Source organism: Hippocampus zosterae, chromosome 4 (assembly GCF_025434085.1).
Source record: "Hippocampus zosterae strain Florida chromosome 4, ASM2543408v3, whole genome shotgun sequence".
In the NCBI taxonomy this organism is placed as follows: domain Eukaryota; kingdom Metazoa; phylum Chordata; class Actinopteri; order Syngnathiformes; family Syngnathidae; genus Hippocampus; species Hippocampus zosterae.
The window spans coordinates 17,727,695-17,750,481 of NC_067454.1; the positions used below are offsets into that span (position 1 = coordinate 17,727,695).

Here is a 22,787-nt window from a genome sequence, read left to right on the forward strand (position 1 = left end):
CTCACTGACCTGAGGCCCGCCCTTCAAGAAGATGGGATGGTATGCCTCAGCAGACAATAGGTTGACTTGTGAACAGCATGAGACGTTGTTGTCAAGCTGTAATTGATGCTCAAGGCCACATGAGTTATTGAGACGATTTTTTGTTGTTGTTGTGATGCACACATCATTGTTAACATTTGTTTCAATGAATTGTCTGAGATGAGGAAATCAGTAGTGCATCCCCTCTACTTTAATGTCCTACTTTCATATCACTGTCACGTGAACTTTTTACATTTTCCATAAATATCACCCGAAAGCCAAATATCCCTAACTTTTTGTGTATAGTGTACTTATATTGTAATTTTACTATTGGCAGTCAAACAAGACACACAACAGTCATTTTTAAACAAAGACTTTATAATGTGAGGGGTTCAATGGCCAGTAAAAATTATATTCCCAGTCACACTTTATCTCGACAACAACAAAAACAGACCAGATAGTGATTGATTCTATCTTTAGGGCTGGACAGTTGAGAATACCAATAAAATATTAGCAACTCTCCATCTTTTCGTTTAATCCATCACTGTTTGTATGGAAGAATTCGTGCATTTAAACTGCATATCTCTCTGTCTGAGAAACATGTTTTTGTTTTTTTACTCCAATTTAGATTTCTATTTAAATCTCTCAATTTACTGGCAAAAGCTCATCTTAAATGACAAGATTAGTTGAAGTTCAAGTCAACATTATTGACAAATGTGCTCGATGTGCAATATACAGCACAGATGAATTGTCTTTCCTCTCAACCACAGGAGAGAGAGGTGTTGAATATGTGAACACAAGCATCTTAAAAATGGGACTCCTGTCAGGCAGTTGGCATAGTGTTCGAATAAAACTACCTGGCTCTTCCACAAACAGCAACAAATTGCACTGGTTTAGTTAATGCAATGTTCACCGTTTTAGGAAAAGGACCCAGGAGTAGCCTGTTAGTGTCTTAAAAAAAAAAAACGTGGTGGGGGAAATATATTGGGGGGGGGGGGGCAGGAGTGGTCTTTTTAAGTACGAGACTTTGATTTTTAATGCTATTTGTTCATTACGGTCATAAAAAAGATGGGTCTAAAAAAAAAAAAAAAAAAGTGACAGAACATGTTTGCATTGTGCACAGCTGCATACCACATGAGTACCAGTCAATGTGAGAGAGTGTCCAGGATCGTATCATCGTACCGGTACTTAAAGAACATATTTATGACATAATTAAATGGAACGGTCATTCTCAAAGTGTGGTATGAAGTACCTCTTATGGGACATGGTTTATCTCTAGTGCTATGGGAAATCAAAATAAATACCCAATTTACAACATTTAAAAACATCCATTACAATGAAACATCGATTAAAGCTGATAGCTATGCAAACTGCCTCTTTTTCAATACAGTATCGGACTTCTTTAACTTTTCACAGTACATTAACATTTGATATTTATTCATTTTATTTTTTTAAGGTGGTACTTAGTGTGAAAAGCTTGAGAACCACAAAAATAGAATACGGTACACAGTTTGGGCATTATAATTCATTGTGAGTGTGCTACTCCTCGCGGGCTCATCTGCGGGCTGATTAAAACAGACATACGGTCTAATCAGCGCAGTATTTAGTTTTCACTGTTGATAAAGAAAATACACCTCTCAGTATTGTTCTATTGTCTGTGTTAATGTCATGGACCATCATTTCTGTTTAAACCATGCTATTCATTAGCCCATATATTGCGTCTTGCGTTGTTGTTATTAAGCCCACTGGTCTTTCGTATTTGAACACAATCATGATTTCATTTACGGTACTCAACTCATTTTGTACATAAATAGGTGTTCATACTGCAACATTTCTTCTTACCTTCTTGCAATTCTCAGAATATTGACAAGTAGATATGACACCATATGGTGGAGAATACTGCATTTGTATTTCTGAAAACTAAGAGTGGTAGATTTTAATACAAAGAAACAAAAATGCTGGGTAGTAGGCAGAACTTTGGATACAAAAATCCACTCACTTGATGGTGTCAAGCCTTTGAAATGGTCACTTTGGCCTCTTTATGAGTTTCCTTAAATGTTATTGTCTCAAATTACAAGCAAAAATGTCCCTAAAGTAATAACAATTAAATAAGTGTCATTGGGTAGCAGCTACGTACATTATTGAGCGTTGTAGAAAATGGGCTGAAAACATGCAAAAACACCATACTGCTTATGTTCTTTTAGCTGGTTTGGCAATAAGCTGTCGTTCTCTTTCCAGCTCCTTCTCACGCTGGTGCTCCCTCTCCAGCGCCTCCTTCTGCTTGTGCTGCTGCAGCTTTAAAGCTCTTTTCTGAAACGACATGGAAACAATCGGTTGCTCGCCATCGACATAAGCAGAAGATAAACCATAATTGAGGTGTGTGTGTGTGGGGGGGGGGGGGGGGGGTGACTACAAAATAGCTCAGTACAATAAGTAATTCTAAAACGTCATTGTGCATGCACATGCACAAGCACAAGCGGTGATGCAAGTCATACAAGAAGCACGGTCTTTGAGGAGCAAAAGAAGATGTTTTAAAGGAAAATTCAAAGACAAAGAATTACCTTTAGTTTTGTTGTCCGTTCATGGATCAAAATCATCTCTTTCCTGATATTGACCAGTTTGTTATGGTAAACCTTGGCCTCTGTAAACTGTAAAAGCCAATAAACTGGATGAGGGAACACGTCTCCTGACCTTTTGAGGTGAGGGAACTGGTGCAAAAACCTTTTGAGGTGAGGGAACTGGTGCAAAACGTACCAGTGAATTCAGGTCAAGTAAGGTGTTGCATTCTCGGAACTTGGTGACTTCTTGGTCCAGTGTGTCCAACAATATGAGCTGATTTTGTCTGGAAGAGCATGTAAAAATATATAATTCCACTTGTGACAATGGCTTCAACTTGATCTTAATCCAGAACAGAACATGTGTTCGTTCAGTACTATTCTGGCTCCTGAAGAGCCATGTAACATTTGTTTTCCATTTCTACAGCTACAGAGCTGCATTATTTTGTAAGACCAATTATTATTGTGAAGGGCACATCGGATGTTGTTGCACAGCCTGTATGTAAGCTTATTCTGTACATTTATGCAACTTTTTTAATTAGTCGAGAGTGTTCACTGTATACTGTATTTACATTTGAGGGACATTGCAATCGTTTACGGTTAGCATTTACGCATAGCGATTATTGCATGCGCTTGTTAACATTAACAACTCTAGCGTAGCCACACGTTCGTCATGTGTCAGACAAGTGGGGCACAATGTTTTATCACGTTTTATTTGCAATAACATCTAAGTGTTTTATGTGACCGTTTCGGTTTTACACCTTGACTCGGCTCAACGTTGAATAAATTGCAAGAAACATCAATGGGTTTGGTCATTGAAGGAGTTATCCGTCTGTCTAGCCACAACGGGGACGTGGCAAGGGCGGAACAAATACAGTTCAGTTATATTTACCCTTTCATCTTTTATTTAGGAAGTTATTTAACTTATGTGCAATATATTTGAATAGCCATTATTCAATAGCTTTCATCATCCGATATTTAGGTGCAGAGTTGATGTTCAAATTGCACAATTACACAATATAAAACACACTTTTTAAAAGGGGAAGTCAACCCAGATTTTCTATGCAGCTCCACCAGTCTTAACATAGTAAAGTATTATGATTAATAGTGGGTTTGTGGAATACGAGTTGGGCAGCAAAAATCTACACATTTTTAGCCATCTCAAGGAGCGGCCATCTTGCCACTTGCTGTCAATTGAAAATGACATCACAGCTGCTCAGGGTTCAAGGGAACAGACAATCATAGCAGAGCTTCAGTGAACAGATGAGCCGTGATTGGTTTTTACCTGATTTTACTGCGGAACTCCTATTCCACAAATGCTATATTAATCAGAATGTTGTGGCTAGACTCGTGGGGCTGCATAGAATATAGTCAAGAAAATTGGTGGGACTTGATGGAAAAAGTTTGAGAACCACCGTGCCACATACATTTACAGTAAACAACTCCTACATAACAGGATTGCTATACAAAGAACATCCTGTTAATGCTGCTTTCAATGGAAGAGTTCAGATATTACAACGGCTAAACGGTCTCCTTACTTGTATGACAGTTAAAAATGTCTAACTGAAACCACATCTGTATTTTTAATTCAGGTTTTATAATGGTGCCAGTTTAAACCCGGAAAAAAAAGCAAAACGATTCCACTTAATATTTCTTCCTGTGCGAACATTCGTTTCAATAAGAACAATTTGGAACTCCACCAACATCATGGGATGGATTGTGTTCAACTTTGAAGATTCCACTGTACTCAATGAAGAATGAGTCGATGATCTGGGGTCCTCAATCAACTCACGTGAGCTCTTGGAGGGTGCGTTTTGAGTTCTGCAGGCCAGGCAGGTAGTGGGAAAGCAAGCCCTCTGTCAGCTTGTACACAGCTTCCTTGTCTATAAACACATTTTCTACAGGGACTGAGCTCTCCACAGAAATGCGGTCCTCCGCTGACAGCTGTGCATCTGAAAGATTAAGTCAAATGTTCAAATTTGCATTGCTAGTCAGACATTTACCTCCATTACAAACAAAATAAACTAATGTGGGGCGACCGACAAAAAACGTGTCTGATATGACTAACATTTGGAAATTTGATTTCTACAAATGATTACAAGCTTGTGCGTTCTCATTTGGAATGCTGACCCCCCCATGACATCAAGCAAGTTTGTTCAGTTTTTGAAGCCTTTTTACTCTGATATGTCATAGCTGTTGCTCTGTTTTAATGACATGTTGTGGCATTTGGCTTGTCCCTGTGCTTTTATTTGCTAAACTGTTCTTTTGTCTTTTTGAAATTTCTATTGCGTTTGTATTTACAGTATATCTGTTACTAAAATACTCTCTAAATACCTGAATGACGATGATGATTATTACTATTATATCTGAGCAAAAAAAAAAAAACTAACAAACGAAGGTTTCACACTAAAAACTCAAAGTCCAAGCTCAAGTCCAGACTTCATTCCAATTTAAAAATTGGGACATAGAGATGCCTCCCAATCAGACAGCTTTGGACCACTTGCAAGGAAGAGCAGTAAACTGTTGTCTAGTCAACAACATGTAGTATGTGTGCAAGTTAGTTATCAAATTACACACCTTCGAAATGCGAAGGTTCATCCTGAGATGAGGGTCCTTCATCCTTCATTCTCTCCATAGACTACAAGACTCAGCAACCTGAAAAAAAGTGACAGGAAATCAGATGTTTTATTCAAGTTCCCACTAGTGAAATGCTAATAATTGACGCACCTTCAAAAATGGATTGCAATTGTGCATTGGTTCCACTACATGACGACAATGCATTTAAAACGGTGAGGCTCATAATCAACGTCACGCTTTAAGCGTGTACGCAAACATGAGACCATGTTACAAAAATCACTGTATTCAGTAGGATAATTATTTGACCCACACGAGGCCCATCAATCATATTAGCTACCATTCCAGCTTCAAACATTTGCGAGTACAGAGGTAGACAAATCCAGTCCGAGAGGCGCAGTCCTGCTTGTTTTCTTAGGTTCTCCTCGTCCAATGCACCCGATTCAAGTGAGCAGCTCTTCAACAAGCTCTGTAAAAGCTTGATAACTATCCTTATCATTTGAATCAGGTGTGTTGGAAGAGGGAATTTCTAAAACAAGCAGGACTCCTGCTCTCTACGGACGAGTTGCCTACACCTGTGCTCACACTGACAAACGAATATGCACGAACTCATCGATTAGCATTTAAACACAATCATGAATGTAAGGAAATACAGGTAATTTATAACGTCAAACTAGACTACTGGTACATAAGATAACAATATGTCCCAGTCCGCCCAAGTGTCTAACTAGTGATGGCAAAAAAGCATGCGCGTGATACCGCTTTAAGGTCCATTGTCCTTCCTCGAATTAGCTAGCTAGAGAGTTCGGTGCATTAGTTGGATGAGGATGTTTTGCTAGTTAGGTTTATTTTACAAGTGTATGACATTTCTGAACACTAGGAAGACAACATGTCACAAGTAAGGCCAGACTGCGAGCAAGTAGTTGGGTGCGACTAGTAGGGTGAGGTCGACTAATGATGCGTGAAACATGGCTACTAGTTAACTCGACAACTTGTTAAAGAACGCAGGAAATCTGATATTTCAACAAATTTATCAGACAGCGTTGGGTGCGTCACATGTCGCTGAAAAAAGAACAGACGGAAGAAGTATAACTAGCTATTTGCTTCTACAGCGTGTCCAACCGGACTTGTTTTTTTTCTCTTACGAGCCACATATCCCACGAATGAGCGTTCAAAACATTTTTACAACACATTACCCGTTTGAATTTCTTTTCCGCGACGACTTCAAGCGTTTATTTGGTGAGAACAGTTGCTGCTAAAACAACGGCGAGGTTTACATATTGAGCTGTTTACGGCCGCTAGACGTCATGTGACTCTGCTGGTCACGTGACTCTCGACTTCTCCACCAAACTTGCTAGGTAAATTTGCTCATCTTTTCTTTCCTGGTTGTCAGGATTGTAGTTCGGACGACTCAAAAGATGTACCAGCCTGGCCCGAAGAAATCTCACGAAAATATTTCGCCAGGTGAGTTTACCCCTGTTCATGTCAATGATTTTTATGCAAAGTCGGTTGTCGCCTGCTGACACGACCAAAATCTCCCAGTTACGAGCTTGTCCTGTTACTGTTTAGCCACAGCTGTTTCAGGCGACTTTTGATCTCTTTACTGTCTATTTACATACCAGGATGTACTTTTATTATTTACTCGGGGATGAAATACAGGCCATTAGTACCCCCTTCACATCCTTTAATTTTTTTTCGCCGTGTTAGTCCAAATGTGATGGTTGATCGTCGGACTTGATATATTTCAATATACACTGAGGTTAACAATAAAATTGATCATATTGTTGTATTCTAACCACTTGTGTCCAATGGTGAACCATTGAAAACGTTGTTATCATTTGTTTGTTTTCCCTTTCTCCAATTTTGGAACAAACCATTCAGTTTTATTCTCACAGCAACAATTCACAACAGAAATTATCTTAAATAACACACTTTAGGAAAGGTGGTTTGAATTCGAAAAATGCTGAGGTGCCTCAATGGCACTTTTAACTTTCAAGAGTTTGGCACTAGAGACTACATCAGTGATACTCACATTTAGGAAAAGTAGAGTTTAATTACATTTAAACAGTGCCATCCAATGTACTTCACCTGATTACATTTTCCACAAAGGTTAAGGACAAGGGGTACAAGGTTAGAATATTTGACTTTCCGAAAAGGCCTACGATACTATACATGTCAGAAAATTAACTAAATCCCACTTGAGCATGCACTTGGTGAATGAGAGAAGGAACACCTCCCTCTGAAGAGGAAACATCAAACAGATCATCTGTATGACCAATTGGTTGAAGATGGAGAGACAGTTTCCGTCCGGCTCCTGGGCTGCAACGAAGCCCCCCCCCCCCCCCGCCCCTCCCCAAAAAACACTTACATTTTTCCATAAAATTCACCTTTCATGTGCACACAATATAATCAAACACATTTCCGGATTTGAAGACAGCTGGCCACCGTGCAGCAGCCAATTAAACCTACTTAAATGCCTTAATTGGTGGCTGCAAAGTGTGATTTTTAATTTAAATTGCACTAGGGATGCCCTGATCACACTTTTTTTTTATCCCGAGTCTTAATCTGAGTCTTTAGTTTTAAGTATCTGCGAATACCGAGTCCTGAACAGATGAATTTTTTTCTGATCTTACAACACAAACTGAAAGGGAGGGTAAAATAGAACGAGGTCTGAAGGTTAAAGATACAAACTGTGGTAAGAATGTACATGCTGTTCAGTAGCTCTTGTTTTCATCTCTTCCAGGTCCCAATGAAATAAACGTGCGTGTTCATAGCAGTTATGGAATGTGAATAATTGACCCGGAGAAAAGTGTCCTGTATGCACAGTCAGCCTTGGATACTTTTAAAGATGTCCGGCGGTAGCCTGTTGAGCAAGGTGCGCTCCGCCTTCAGGAGAGAGCGTAACGAATGGGACATGAGCAGCGACACGGCACCCTTCGACTTCTCCGATGAGCTTGTGGAAGACGAAGCGCCCAAATTCAGCAAACTGAAGGTATGGCAATCCATTTATTCAGTATCCTCGATATCCAGCCCAAGATGCATGCAATAGCACCTTCTTTGTCCTCATTAGTAAGAAGAGGTGGGAGATGTACATGGTGTTGTGCGAATCATCTCCAAAAACCACATCTTTTTTAGAAAAGAAAAAAGAAAAAAAGCACACCTGTTAAGCCATTAACTTTGCTTTGTCAAAGACCATTCTTAATACTTTGTATTGGTTCATCATTAAAAAAAAATACGTGGAGACTGACAGATAAGTATAGTTTTGTGAAAACCTGAAATTTTAGGTTTCGCCCACGCCCTAGCATGTCAAAGTCTCAAGTCTAAACAGTCGAGGAAGTCCCAAGTTACCGAGGAAACGTTCAAGCAAGCCATTAAACAATAAGTCAAGTCATAAAATCTTGCTCAGTCACATGTATTCTCAAATTTGCCGCTTAGCACTCATTGTTAGAAACACATCTGCAATCATGCTTTTTTTATGGCTCCAGAACCAGCCTCAGAATTGTCTTTTTATTGTCTTCTCACATAAAAGCTTAACAGACACAAAACAAATACAATAGTATAGTACATATTCCAAATGTAAACAGGCAAACTTATCAAGTTATGTAATTTCATCAAAGCGGGGCTTTGATAAATTTTAGTGAAGCATTTCTCAAGCGCTAAAGTTGATGATTCAAGTCAAGTTGTGTGACTTCAGTCCCTCACTTCTGATAGTCGTGCACCAGTCGAATGAATGTTTGTTACTAGTAATGTTTTTTCCCCAATATTACTGCCACCCATGTCCGAGTAACACACAGTTAAACCTTATAACTGTGCTGCCACACTACAAAGCCCAACTATTCATAATGTACAATACAATACAATACAATACATGCTGATTTATATAGCGCTTTCACAACAGCGGCAGCTGTAACAAAGCGCTTTACAAAACAGTTAACATAAAGTAAAATAATAAACACAACACATAACATAAAACACGGACAGTCGTGCAGTCCTAACCACTTTTCCGTCACACGCTTTGTTGTTTGAAGCGGTTTGAGATGAAAGAGGAGAGAATCAAAGCGTCCTTTAACCAGTGGATCAGAGACGTCATGCTCAAAATGTGCACACGTCGGCTACAAGCTATGTTTCAAAGTCAACAAGAAGCTGTAGCATCCATTGATGAAAAAAGAGATTGGTTCACTTCTCCTGTCCCATGGAAATCCATTTCAATTCCAAGCGGCGACTCACGGTTCCAAATACGCATCGGCGCTCTTCGCCAACGCTCCTCTCGCCTCATCCTCAACTTCAGCGGCCATCCATCCAGCCGCACCAACGCCGACTGTCCAACAGCGCCGACATAGCCACTGAACAAATCGGGGTTGTGAAAAATGCTGCCCATTACTGGCGCAAAAAACACAAGCACCCCAGGTCTGTCCACCGACAGTCAATGGCGCCGACATTCCTCCCAATCAAAATCTGTGCTGGTACAGGCGTGCTGCCGAGAAGGCGCAACCACCAAGCACAGATACTGCTCCTTTGATGAATGTCGTGGCCAAAAAGCGCTGAAAACAGTCCATATCAGGTCCGCACGATGAAACAACAAACAACGTGACAAAACAAAAGACAAAAAAAGAACAAAAAAGCAAGGCTCTTGAAGAGCACTTGCCGAAGGCTGCCTACCCTGTCATGGACAATAATCCCCCTGGACCCAAATTGTCCACTGATCGTTTTGCCTCACTTCATGTCACTCTATATGTCAGTGGTCATCCGAACAGCGATTTACGCCTGTCAGACATGGATGAAGACAGCCAATATTACCAACAAGTTAGATGTCTTCCATCGGCATTGCCAGAGATCCATCCTGAGGATCTCATGGAGAGACCACATCACCAACGAGGAGGTGATGAGGAGGGCAGGAGGAGCTGAACTGTCAAACATTGTCTCTGAAAGGAGAAGGAAAATGATTGGCCACGTACTCCGACTGCCAAGAGAGAGACCGGCAAGTGTGGCCATTGACTGGATGCCAGAGGGTGGAAAAAGGAAGAGACGTAGGCTGAAGAAGACCTCAGTGAGATGGTTGTCAGCTGGCATGGAGCAAGAAGGGTCGCCAGTGACCGGAACAAATGGAGTAGAATCGTTGCCCAATGTTCCAAATAGGAATGGGTGGAACTAACTAACAAACTAACTAAACATGTAGTTGTTCTTCCAGTATGCAGATATGTCATGCAATAATGAAAAAAAACTTGACTAGGTCAACAGTTTTTTTACTGCAGGGTCATTTTGCTAAACCAATTCCAATGAAGTTGGGACATTGTCTTAAACAAATAAAAACAGAATACAACCACGCATCCATTTTCTGATCCGCTTAACCTCACAAGGGTCGCAAGGCGTGCTGAAGTCTATCCCAGCTGTCATTGGGCAGTAGGCAGTGTATACCCTAACTTGGTTGGTAGCCAATCGTAGGGCACACATAAACAACCAACCACACTCACACTCACACTCTGGGACTTACTAGTGAGGACAAACGGTGTACCAATGGACCTTTAGATGTTAAATAAATGCCCAAATGGCTTTGCATATGAAGGTGGTGGTCTCCGGTGAGATGTCGGACTACGCCGCAGGTGCTCCGTCCAACGGGGTGGCGGTCAATACGCTTGTGGTGGCGGGGCGAGACGAAGATGATGACTCCCTGCTGGACTCTTCCGCCAGCCTGGGCAGCCCGGGCTTGAACATGGACCCATGCGACAGCTGCACCAGGAAGAGGGAAACCATGAAGCAGAGGAAGGTGATGAAGAGGCTGGTCATTGCAGCTGTGCTCTACTTTCTCTTTATGGTGGCTGAAATTATAGGTGAGCAGAGTCAATGTTGGGGGTGGAAAAAGTATAGCTACACACAGCCCAATGCGTTCTTTAATCTGGCCAACCTACATTATCAAGCAGTGTGTGTCTGAGTGTGTGTCCATATAATCGATGATGTGTAATCAATTTATTTTAAATAATAATGTTGAAACAACACGATATTTTGCAGATACATTTGAGTGTAAAATAACAATTTCATTAAATACTTCCCTTATAAATATTGTAATGTAATTGTATTGTTTATGATACTGTTTGATTGTTTCATAGTTTTTTTAATACACACTGTATTCAAACCCCAACTTTTCAGCTGTGATACACAGACGTGCTAACCATGACGCCACTGTGCTGCAAGCTTTCACTCTAGATTAAAACATGAAAAACAGTCATCACAATAAACATTTGATTAATTTTATGCATTTATGTAGGTATTATGTTAGCCAATGTCATGGCAGGGTTCTGTTCTTGTCCCCAAGTATCATGGATTTCATTGTATGGTTCTTTCAGGTGGCTATGTTTCAAATAGCTTAGCCATTATGACTGACGCTGTGCACATGTTAACCGATGTGGTGGGGATCCTGTTCTCTCTGCTGGCTCTATGGCTGTCCACTAAACCGCCCACCAAGAGATTCACCTTTGGACTGCATCGCCTCGGTAAGGCTCTTCTTTCAAGATCCTGAACTGACAATTCCAAGCCGAGATGTGACTCAAAACTGTGGAATGATTCATGGCGCAGTGTCTTCTTCTTTGACTACCACTTTTTTGGGAGGGTACCTTTGGTGCATTACCGCTACCTTCTGGCTACTGTTGGTGATTCACCAAAAGTATGAATCAACCGGCCAAAGAAAGTCAACATGGTTGGGGAGCAGGTGCCAGTCTGAGCTCTAATTTTATTTACAAGTCGCACCCGAGTATAAGTCGCAGGATCAGCCCAACTACGAAAAAAGTTTGCTTTACGTAGTTTAAAAAATACGTTAATTACATTCCTTTACAAAGAGGTGTTTCCTCCACCCAGGACGTTGAAGTATGCCATTTTGTGGAAATTCTATAACAAATCTAGATAGCATCATTTGTTCACATTCCTGTGAAAAGTTAAGGGCTGGGGCACAAATGATAAGAAAACAGTTACTGTACCTTTCAATGACCATAAGGTTTGAATTCAGAAGGCAATTTTTGACATTTTCCTTGATTTGTCAGAGAGTAATCAAGTACATAGATGATGAAAGTTATTTTTATAGTCTATCTGTGATTCAGACCCCAAGAGGGCCTCATCCACCCAAAAAATGCTTCTACTGTGATACTTCACTGTTTCCGGGGCAGAGGTAATATCAGCTGTCCTTAGTGTGGCGCTCATCTACATCCTGACGGCGATACTGCTATTTGAGGCCATTCAGCGGACAGTAAACCAAGACTTCAACATCAATAGCGATGTTATGATCATCACAGCAGCTGTGGGCGTGGCTGTCAACCTCATGTGAGTCTGAATGTGTGTTTCTCACTCAATCAGACGGGGGTCTTTTTGGGTGGGTGAAAGTTGTGACAATAGTAATAAGTTGAACATAAAAGATGCTCCTTTTTTTCCAATTCAGAATGGGCTTCTTATTAAACCAAGGTGGTCACATGCACTCTCATGGCCACAGTCACTCTCACGGCGCGGCAGCCGCTTCGGAGTCACAATCACAGAACCAGAGGCCGCACGGCAGCCTGGCTGTCCGAGCCGCCTTCATCCACGCTTTGGGGGACCTCCTCCAGAGCTTCGGGGTTCTCATAGCTGCCTACATCATCCGCTTCAAGGTGCCTTGACGCCGCTCTTGCATCTGTTTATGCACATCAGAAATCAAGTCTTTGACAAAAAAGAATTTGAGAGACTGAAAAAAACAAGTGGTGAAAAAGATGGCGAAAGACTCTATATATCTTCAGTGTTGTCCCCTGAAAATATATAATACAATACATACAGAATTGTGACAGCAATGTCCGCTTTTGTGAGATAACATGTAAATGCAGTCTTTCATCAACATGATAAATCTTTCAAAATTTTCTGTCAAACTCCAAACCTCGTCTGTCGCATTTTTCTGTAATGCCACACCCTTTCTAGATTTCTTACGTTCTTTCCTCACATGGTGGTGTGTAGGTGAACTCGGCAAAATATTTGCGGCTTGGAACCAATTGAAAGAGAGTCCAACCCCTCTCGAGAGGACTGGTACCAGAACCTAGGCTGTGTGTGGAGGCAAGTCCGACTATATCCAGTCGGAACTTCTCTGCCTCACACACCAGTTCGGGCTCCTTCCATGCCAGAGAGGTGACATTCCATGTCCCAAGAGCTAGCTTCTGCAGCCGAGGATCGGACCGCCAGGGTCCCCGCCTTTGGCTGCCGCCCAGCTCGCATTGCACCCGACCCCTTTGACCCCTCCCACGGGTGGTGAGACCATGAGAAGGGGGACCCACGTTGCCTCTTCGGGCTGAGCCCGGCCGGGTCCCATGGGTGTAGGCCCGGCCACCAGGCGCTCGCCCCACCTCGATTGAGGAGGAGCAGTGTGGTTTTCGTCCCGGCCGTGGAACTGCCTTAGCAGGGTCCTTGAGGGTATGTAGGAATTCGCCCAACCAGTCTACATGTGTTTTGTGGACTTGGAGAAGGCGTTTGACCGTGTCCCTCGGGGAGTTCTGTGGGGGGTGCTTCGTGGGTATGGAGTACCGAACCCCCTGATACGGGCTGTTCGGTCACTATACCACCGATGTCAGAGTTTGGTTCGCATTGCCGGCAGTAAGTCGGAATCGTTTCCAGTGGGGGTAGGACTCCGCCAAGGCTGCCCTTTGTCGCCGATTCTGTTCATAACCTTTATGGACAGGATCTCTAGGCGCAGCCGAAGCGTTGAGGGGGTCCGTTTTGGTGGCCTCAGTATTGCATCCCTGCTTTTTGCAGATGATGTGGTGCTGTTGGCTCCTTCAAACAGGGCTCTCCAACTCTCACTGGAGCGTTTCGCAGCCGAGTGTGAAGCGGTTGGGATGAAAATCAGCACCTCCAAATCTGAAACCATGGTCCTCAGTCGGAAAAGGGTGGAGTGCCCCCTCCAGGTCGGGGGGGAGATCTTGCCCCAAGTGGAGGAGTTTAAGTATCTTGGGGTCTTGTTCACGAGTCAGGGCAGGAGGGAGCGAGAGATCGACAGGCGGATCGGTGCAGCGTCTGCTGTGATGCGGACGCTGTATCGGTCTGTCGTGGTGAAGAAGGAGCTGAACCAAAGGGCGAAGCTCTCAATTTACCGGTCGATCTACGTTCCAACCCTCATCTATGGTCACGAGCTATGGGTCGTGACCGAAAGAACGAGATCCCGGATACAAGCGGCCGAAATGAGTTTTCTCCGCAGGGTGTCCGGGCTCTCCCTTAGAGATAAGGTGAGAAGCTCGGTCATCCGGGAGGGGCTCCGAGTCGAGCCGCTTCTCCTCCACATCGAGAGGAGCCAGATGAGGTGGCTTGGGCATCTGATTCGGATGCCTCCTGAACGCCTCCCTGGTGAGGTGTTCCGGGCATGTCCCACCGGGAGGAGACACCGAGGAAGACCCAGGACACGCTGGAGAGACTATGTCACCCAGCTGGCCTGGGAACGCCTCGGGATCCCCCGGGGAGAGCTGGAAGAAGTAGCTAGGGAGAGGGAAGTCTGGGCTTCCCTGCTAAAGCTGTTGCCCCCGCGACCCGGCCCTGGATAAGCGGTAGAAGATGGATGGATGGATGGATGGAACCAATTGACATCATGGTGGGAAAAAAAGTGTGCATTTCAAGAACTGCTTTTGTATCACGTAAATGAGGACCATGTCATTTTCTTTTCTAATATCAAAATTATTCCTTCTGTTTTGAAAGTTGATTAAACTAAACAAAACAATTAGTATTAAAATTGAATTCACGAGTAGAATCAATGATTTCACCAACTTGTCGAGCTTGTGGAATTTGTCTTTCCATTTGGAGCATACTGAATATGGATGCATATTTGTCGCCATGAGAGCAGCATTGGCAGTTACTTAAGGCTCACCTTTGACTGCCACACTCTGGTGCTCTCTATCTCCGCAGCCCGAGTATAAACTTGCAGACCCCATCTGCACCTACATCTTCTCCATTCTGGTTCTCTTCACCACAGTCCGCATCATACGCGACACAACAATCATCGTGCTGGAAGGCAAGTATCAGATTGTTCCCAAATGTGCAACATTGCGGTCTCACGTCCGTGGTTCTCCCCTTTTTGGGCTCCGCTCAGGCGCGCCCCGTTACCTGGACACGGTGCAGATCAGAGAGGATCTCCTGAAGATTGAGAACGTGGAGTCGGTGGACGAGCTGAATGTTTGGGCGCTGACTGCAGACAAGACCGCAGCACTTGTGCATCTTCGGCTAAGTGAGTCGCTTCAGCGCAACATGCAGCTATTCATATATTTTTAGCAGGGGTGCACATAAAAATGTTGGTGTGGTTCTCAAATGAGCACCAGATGTTATTGTTTGGTGTTCATTTTTTTCCCTACCCACCAAACTCAACTGAAATGGACTTTTTTTTCCTGTTCATATTTCGATAACATCACAGAATTTAAAAATATGTAATGGAACTCCGTGAGTCGTCACCTTACCGTGGTGGAGGGGTTTGTGTGTCCCAATGATCCTAGAAGCTCAGTTGTCTGGGGCTTTTATGCCCCTGGCAGGGCCACCCATGGCAAACAGGTTCTAGGTGAGGGGCCAGACAAAGCACGGCTCAAAGACCCCTGATGAAGATTAAAATAAATGGATCGAAGTTTCCCTTGCCCGGACGCGGGTCACCGGGGCCCCCCTCTGGAGCCAGGCCTGGAGGTGGGGCTCGTTGGGAAGCGCCTGGTGGCCGGGCCTACACCCATGGGGCCCGGCCGCGCACAGCCCGAAGAGGCAACGTGGGTCCCCCTTCCCATGGGCTCACCACCCATGAGAGGGGCCAAAGGGGTCGGGTGCAATGTGAGCTGGGCGGCAGCCAAAGGCGGGGACCCTGGCGGTCCGATCCTCGGCTGCAGAAATTAGCTCTTGGGACATGGAATGTCACCTCTCTGGCAGGGAAGGAGCCCGAGCTGGTGTGTGAGGCAGAGAATTTCCGACTGGATATAGTCGGACTTGCCTCCACACACAGCCTGGGTTCCGGTACCAGTTCTCTCGAGAGGGGTTGAACTCTCTTCCACTCTGGAGTTGCTCACGGTGAAAGGCGCAGAGCAGGTGTGGGCATACTCATTGCCCCACGGCTCAGTGCCTGTACATTGGGGTTCACACCGGTAGACGAGAGGGTTGCCTCCCTCCGCCTTCGGGTGGGTGGACGGGTCATGACTGTTGTTTGTGCATATGCACCAAACAGCAGCTCAGCATACCCACCTTTTTTGGAGTCCTTGGAGGGTGTGCTGGAGAGTACTCCTGCTGGGGACTCCCTTGTTCTACTGAGGGACTTCAATGCTCACGTGGGCAATGACAGCAAGACCTGGAGGGGCGTGATTGGGAGGAACGGCCCCCCCGATCAGAACCCGAGTGGTGTTTTGTTATTGGACTTCTGTGCTCGTCACGGATTGTCCATAACAAACACCTTGTTCAAACATAAGGGTGTCCATATGTGCACTTGGCACCAGGGCACCCTAGGCCGCAGTTCGATGATCGACTTCGTAGTTGTATCATCGGATTTGCGGCCGCATGTTCTGGACACTCGGGCGAAGAGAGGGGCGGAGCTGTCAACTGATCACCACCTGGTGGTGAGTAGGCTCCGATGGTGGGGGAAGATGCCGGTCCGTCCTGGCAGACCCAAACGTATTGTGAGGGTTTGTTGGGAGCGTCTGGCGGAATCCCCTGTCAGAAGGAGTTTCAACTCCCACCTCCGACAGAGCTTTTCCCATGTTCCGGGGGAGGCGGGGGACATTGAGCCCGAGTGGACCATGTTCCGTGCCTCTATTGTTGAGGCGACCAATCTGAGTTGTGGCCGTAAGGTGGTTGGTGCCTGTCGTGGCGGCAACCCCCGTACTCGCTGGTGGACACCAGCAGTAAGGGATGCCGTCAAGCTGAAGAAGGAGTCCTATCGAGCCTTTATGGCCTGTGGGACCCCAGAGGCAGCTGACGGGTATCGACAGGCCAAGCGGAACGCAGCTTCGGTGGTCGCCGAGGCAAAAACCCGAGCGTGGGAAGAGTTCGGTGAGGCCATGGAAGCCGACTTCCGGACGGCTTCGAGGAAATTCCGGTCCACCATACGACGTCTCAGGAGGGGGAAGCAGTGCACCACTAACACTGTGTACAGTGGGGATGGGGCGCTGCTGACTTCGACTCGGGACGTTGTGAACCGGTGGGCAGAGTACTTCGAAGACCTGCTCAACTACACCAACACGCCTTCCTTAGAGGAAGCAGAGCCTGGGGACTCTGAGGTGGGCTCTCCTATCTCTGTGGCTGAAGTCACCGATGTGGTTAAGAAGCTCCTCGGTGGCAAAGCCCCAGGGGTGGATGAGATCCGCCCGGAGTTCCTCAAGGCTCTGGATGTTGTGGGGCTGTCCTGGTTGACACGCCTCTGCAACATCGCGTGGTCAACAGGGAGAGTTCCTCTGGATTGGCAGACCGGGGTGGTAGTCCCTCTTTTTAAAAAGGGGGACCGGAGGGTGTGTTCCAACTACAGAGGGATCACACTCCTCAGCCTCCCTGGTAAGGTCTATTCAGGGATGCTGGAGAGGAGGGTCTGTCAGGAAGTCGAGCCTCAGATTGAGGAGGAGCAGTGTGGTTTTCGTCCCGGCCGTGGAACAGTGGACCAGCTCTACACCCTTAGCAGGGTCCTCGAGGGTATGTGGGAATTCGCCCAACCAGTCTACATGTGTTTTGTGGAGTTGGAGAAGGCGTTTGACCGTGTCCCTCGGGGAGTTCTGTGGGGGGTGCTTCGAGGGTATGGGGTACTGAACCCCCTGATACGGGCTGTTCGGTCACTATACCACCGATGTCAGAGTTTGGTTCGCATTGCCGGCAGTAAGTCGGAATCGTTTCCAGTGGGGGTAGGACTCCGCCAAGGCTGCCCTTTGTCGCCGATTCTGTTCATAACTTTTATGGACAGAATTTCTAGGCGCAGCCGAAGCGTTAAGGGGGTCCGTTTTGGGGGCCTCAGTATTGCATCCCTGCTTTTTGCGGATGATGTGGTGCTGTTGGCTCCTTCAAACGGGGCTCTCCAACTCTCACTGGAGCGTTTCGCACCCGAGTGTGAAGCGGTTGGGATGAAAATCAGCAACTCCAAATCTGAAACCATGGTCCTCAGTCGGAAAAGGGTGGAGTGCCCCCTCCGGGTCGGGGAGGAGATCTTGCCCCAAGTGGAGGAGTTCAAGTATTTTGGGGTCTTGTTCACGAGTGGGGGAAAGGGGGAGCGGGAGATCGACAGGCGGATCGGTGCAGCGTCTGCTGTGATGCGGATGTTGTATCGGTCTGTCGTGGTGAAGAAGGAGCTGAGCCAAAGGGCGAAGCTCTCAATTTACTGGTCGATCTACGTCCCAACCCTCATCTATGGTCACGAGCTATGGGTCTTGACCGAAAGAACGAGATCCCGGATACAAGCGGCCGAAATGAGTTTTCCCCGCAGGGTGTCCGGGCTCTCCCTTAGAGATAAGGTGAGAAGCTCGGTCATCCGGGAGGGGCTCAGAGTCGAGCCGCTTCTCCTCCACATCGAGAGGAGCCAGATGAGGTGGCTTGGGCATCTGATTCGGATGCCTCCTGAGCGCCTCCCTGGTGAGGTGTTCCGGGCATGTCCCACCGGGAGGAGACCCCGGGGAAGACCCAGGACACGCTGGAGAGACTATGTCACCCAGCTGGCCTGGGAACGTCTCGGGATCCCCCGGGGAGAGCTGGAAGAAGTAGCTAGGGAGAGGGAAGTCTGGGCTTCCCTGCTAAAGCTGTTGCCCCCGCGACCCGGCCCCGGATAAGCGGTAGATGATGGATGGATGGATGGATGGATGGTAATGGAACATGTAGGAATGCTTGTTATGATTGTATTATTTTCATTGTTTGATGTTACGTGTTCTGTTGTATTCTTTTTATTTTGTGTTCGTGTTTTATCCGTCCATGCTCCGTAAAATGCAGCCTGCTGATTGTTGTGAAGTCGAAATAGCCATGTACTTTGTGACTTCTCACCATTGCAAATTTCATGACCGCTTTTCCAATCTCATGTCGCATCATTGTGCTTCCAGCACCCTTAAGTGCCAACAAGTGGGAGGACGTCCAGGCAAAGGCCCGCCACCTGTTGCTCCACACCTATGGCCTGACCAGATGCACGGTTCAGGTCCAGACACACAGACAAAGGCCTGTGCGCATCTGTGCACACTGTGAGCAGCCCAGCACTTAAAGACACTCTCCGCTTTCAACTACGTTCACTTCTTCCTCTTTGTGCATCTCTGCTGAGCCACGTGTTGGCAAGTTCAGAAAGATTCAGGCCACCTGTTCCACCGCCCGAAAATTACGTGGAACAATAGGAGTCGAGCACGTCTACCCAAAGGAATACTGCGGCCTGTGAAGACTGACTGCTCTTCAGGCAATGTTGGCTGACCATTGAAATGTTCAGTTAAAGGATGTGAACCTTCAGCACATTCTCTTAATTCACCCTTGCGGCCTATTTATCCATTTTACGCCTTGGTTTTTGGCAACAGGTGAATAGTTTTTGTTATTGTGTCATCATTAGCCTCTGTTACTAAATCTATGGAAAGCCGTTTGAGCGTTAAGTCAATAGCTCGAAATCCAGCTTTGAGATCCCTGTACTAGTACAATTTATTACTCACCCACTGAAACAACATAGCAAGTAGAACAGCTGTGTCTCTCTTATATATAATATATTTTTTAAAAATTGGGGGGGGTCACGACTTCATTTTTGCGTATACTAGTACATCAACCTTAAGCTAGATAGGATATTGAGTAAACACTTTTCCATAAAGCCGTTTGAAATTGTCTTCATCCTTTCATCTATTCTTTGCTCTCCATTTTAAGGTCCATGAACTAGTGTGCTGGTTTGTCACAAGTAGACAACTCAGCACACCAGAACTGTGTATTATTTGGCATTTTTTCCCCACAGCTGCTTTGTGCTCATGTATGACATTTATGCACACCATTAGGACAACTTTGGTTACTGCACGCTACCAGTGAAGATATAGCACTTGGGGCATGCAGATGTTAAATACTGTGTACTTTTACCTCAGTGGTCATGTATCCATCTACTAGTGCAGACCGAGTTTCGCTTCACTATCTCTATTACATTGTTTAAGCATTTATTTTCAATAACCTTATGTTCTAGTATGCTCTTTGTCGTCCTCAGTTGTATTGTAATTTTGGTATACGAGCAGAATAACTACATGTCAATCGTGAGGCAAAACTATTGGTGGGCATTTTGGTTTTGCTGGTAGCTTTACTTGTGCAGCACAGACCTTAACCAGTCAGGTTTAATTGTGTGGTAGTAAGTGATGCTCGTAGTGCACTCCATTGTCTTTGGGGAGAGGTCGAAGGGTTTACTCATACGTGGGTGGACCTTTAACTGGATAGCAAGAACATGGAACAAAAGCTCAAGCCGCTTTCCTTTGTTTCTTAGCAATGTACAGCTGTGGCCAGTAAGCTGACTGAATCAGCTAAGACACCTCACTGTACTCATCAAAGTCACATTATATTCACCAGTAAGACTGCAAGAGTGATCCACACTAGTATTCAAGTTAATTTCCATCAACACTTGACATTGGAGTCTGTTTAAAGTTTCAGGTGGCAGGAGTTGGCGTGTTTAAGTGCCATAAAAGCTGCCGTACTTCGGTGGTGGCTGACAGTATTGTAGCATTGACTCAACTCCTCTAGTATTTCTGTGTTTTGAAAGGAAAGTGGGACTTGGAATTCGCGAATTATAATTACATTCATATTGCTCATACTAATTATTGGAACACAATGCAAGATCAGTGTTTTGTAATAAAGCCTTAAAATGTTTGTTTCACCCACAGTGCTTCAAGTATGTGTGTTTTATTTGTATTTATTTTTTTTTCGGGGGGTGTGACTAACTTGTATTTTAATGTCTAAATGCAGGGGTGCCCACACTTTTTGGACCGAAGATCTACTTTTCGATCAACTAACCTCCCGGGATCTAGTAGGGATGTGAATCTCAGCACTGAGGACGATTCGATACACATCTCGATCCACTACCAGCGATGCGATACTTAAACGATACATGGAATTTTCTGGCGACACGATGCGATACGTTTCACCGTCTTCACGATGTGATACGACGCGATACACATTTAGTTCAAATCAATGCGATCCGATACGATACAGTGCAATTTGTTGTGATATTGTGCAATTAAACATGATGCAAATACACAAAGAAAAAAAGTTTTAAAAAAAGATGGAATTCAGTATGGTATTGCAAAAAGTAGACCACTTTATTCCTTATAAACAGTAGAACGTGTAAAACAACTTATTTAAGCCCTTTCACAATTGGGTTTTGTGCAAAGAAAATGTATACAATTTGGCACCTGAGACAGCTATTGCTGTAGTGTAAACACAAACAGACTACTCACTGAGTGTCTTATATGAAATATCCATCTCCATAGGACAGAAAAAAAATACAATTGAAACAATGTGGCAGTCACAGCCTCAAAGCTGCTGTGTGTATTGTGGCGTACACAGACCACTCTCACTGAGTGTCAAAATGAAATGTCCAAAAGAGTCATCCATATATAGTTTTTCCTTGCGCGGTCACGGTGAGCTGCAAGGGGACCCCCAAAATAAGAGGAGATTTTTTTCTGATCCTGACCTGGTTTGCCAAGAGTTTCTCCGGTGTCCAACGAGGAACTGGACGGGAGGCGCGGGGAGGGGGCGGGAAACTTGTCGGTGATGTGGTGCCATCGTTTTAAGTGGTCTGCATATTTTTGGTGCTTCGTAGTGCAACATTCTTTGCAAATTACGGAGCTTTTATCAATCTTTCCGTCTTTCTTTTCGAAGCCGTAGTATTTCCAAACATAAGATCTGAATGTTGCGGAAGCATTAAATACAGTAGTTTCCTTGCTGCTGCTTGCGCGAACTTCCATAGTGTTTCGCCAGTTGTGTACTGGACTGTATGTGACGCACGGCTACCGTCCGTATTCAACACAAAACGCAAAACAATGATGGTGCATTCATTGCGCCTAGGAAAGGGCAGATAGGTGACGTTTAACATGACTAAAACGGCGCTTGAATCGGATTTTACCGATACCCACCAATGCATCGTGATGAATCTCGATTTCACCCGTCAATCGCGTCGTACCCAGAGAATGAGCCGATGCACTCGCATCGCGCACGTGCGCATCGATGTATCGATTAATATCGATTATTTTCCACACCCTTAGGATCTACCATTACTGGTGCTAACAACTTCTGGTGACGTAATTACACGTCATCGTAAATTCAAGATTTACCTGCTCTATTTTATTTTTAAAACATATTTTTGTAAAAATGAGACTGATAGGATAATTAGGGTGCAGCGTACATTAACACAAAAAAATATATTACTAACATGTACAAAGACACACAACTGGTTGTTTTGTTTTTTTTCTCCTCGACACTCCTCAGATCTACTTGGGACCTGTCTTAGATCTACCGGTAGATCAGGATCGACCTAATGGGCACCCCTGGTTCAATGCATTTACCTTGCATAATACATAGACTCACGAGAAACGCACACGTGCTGCTAATATAGTCACGTATTCTACTGCCACATTTGGGAACACATGGGAATGACCTCCCACTGAACATTCGGCAAGCCTCCTCGCTGCCCATCTTTAAAGCCCTCCTCAAAACTCACTTGTATTC

At 44.9% G+C, this 22,787-nt stretch overlaps 2 protein-coding genes and 1 long non-coding RNA gene across 4 annotated transcripts; 1 reads left to right on the forward strand and 2 right to left on the reverse strand.

Annotated features, from left to right (window-relative positions):
* Nucleotides 1-375: 375 nt before the first annotated feature.
* On the reverse strand, nt 376-6,485 carry bloc1s6 (biogenesis of lysosomal organelles complex-1, subunit 6, pallidin). 2 transcript variants are annotated; one of them, XM_052063690.1, is made up of 7 exons: nt 6,344-6,485; nt 5,151-5,228; nt 4,366-4,525; nt 2,773-2,860; nt 2,580-2,666; nt 2,206-2,328; nt 376-2,107 (listed from the first exon to the last, which is right to left on the reverse strand). In XM_052063690.1, the coding sequence occupies exons 2-6, from the start codon at nt 5,206-5,208 to the stop codon at nt 2,209-2,211; spliced, it is 513 nt and encodes a 170-aa protein (XP_051919650.1). In that variant the 5' UTR covers nt 5,209-5,228; nt 6,344-6,485; the 3' UTR covers nt 376-2,107; nt 2,206-2,208. The 2 variants fall into 2 exon arrangements, with proteins under 2 accessions (XP_051919650.1, XP_051919649.1); XM_052063689.1 differs by having other exon boundaries at nt 376-2,328.
* slc30a4 (solute carrier family 30 member 4) lies at nt 6,446-20,943 on the forward strand. Its single transcript, XM_052063667.1, has 9 exons — nt 6,446-6,611; nt 7,891-8,139; nt 10,711-10,975; nt 11,489-11,635; nt 12,302-12,455; nt 12,571-12,775; nt 15,042-15,147; nt 15,226-15,360; nt 19,166-20,943. The coding sequence occupies exons 2-9, from the start codon at nt 7,966-7,968 to the stop codon at nt 19,318-19,320; spliced, it is 1,341 nt and encodes a 446-aa protein (XP_051919627.1). The 5' UTR covers nt 6,446-6,611; nt 7,891-7,965; the 3' UTR covers nt 19,321-20,943.
* Nucleotides 11,167-15,046, reverse strand: LOC127599615 (uncharacterized). The gene is made up of 2 exons (XR_007962148.1): nt 14,904-15,046; nt 11,167-12,798 (listed from the first exon to the last, which is right to left on the reverse strand). It is a non-coding gene; the product is annotated as an uncharacterized LOC127599615 (long non-coding RNA).
* Nucleotides 20,944-22,787: the final 1,844 nt, after the last annotated feature.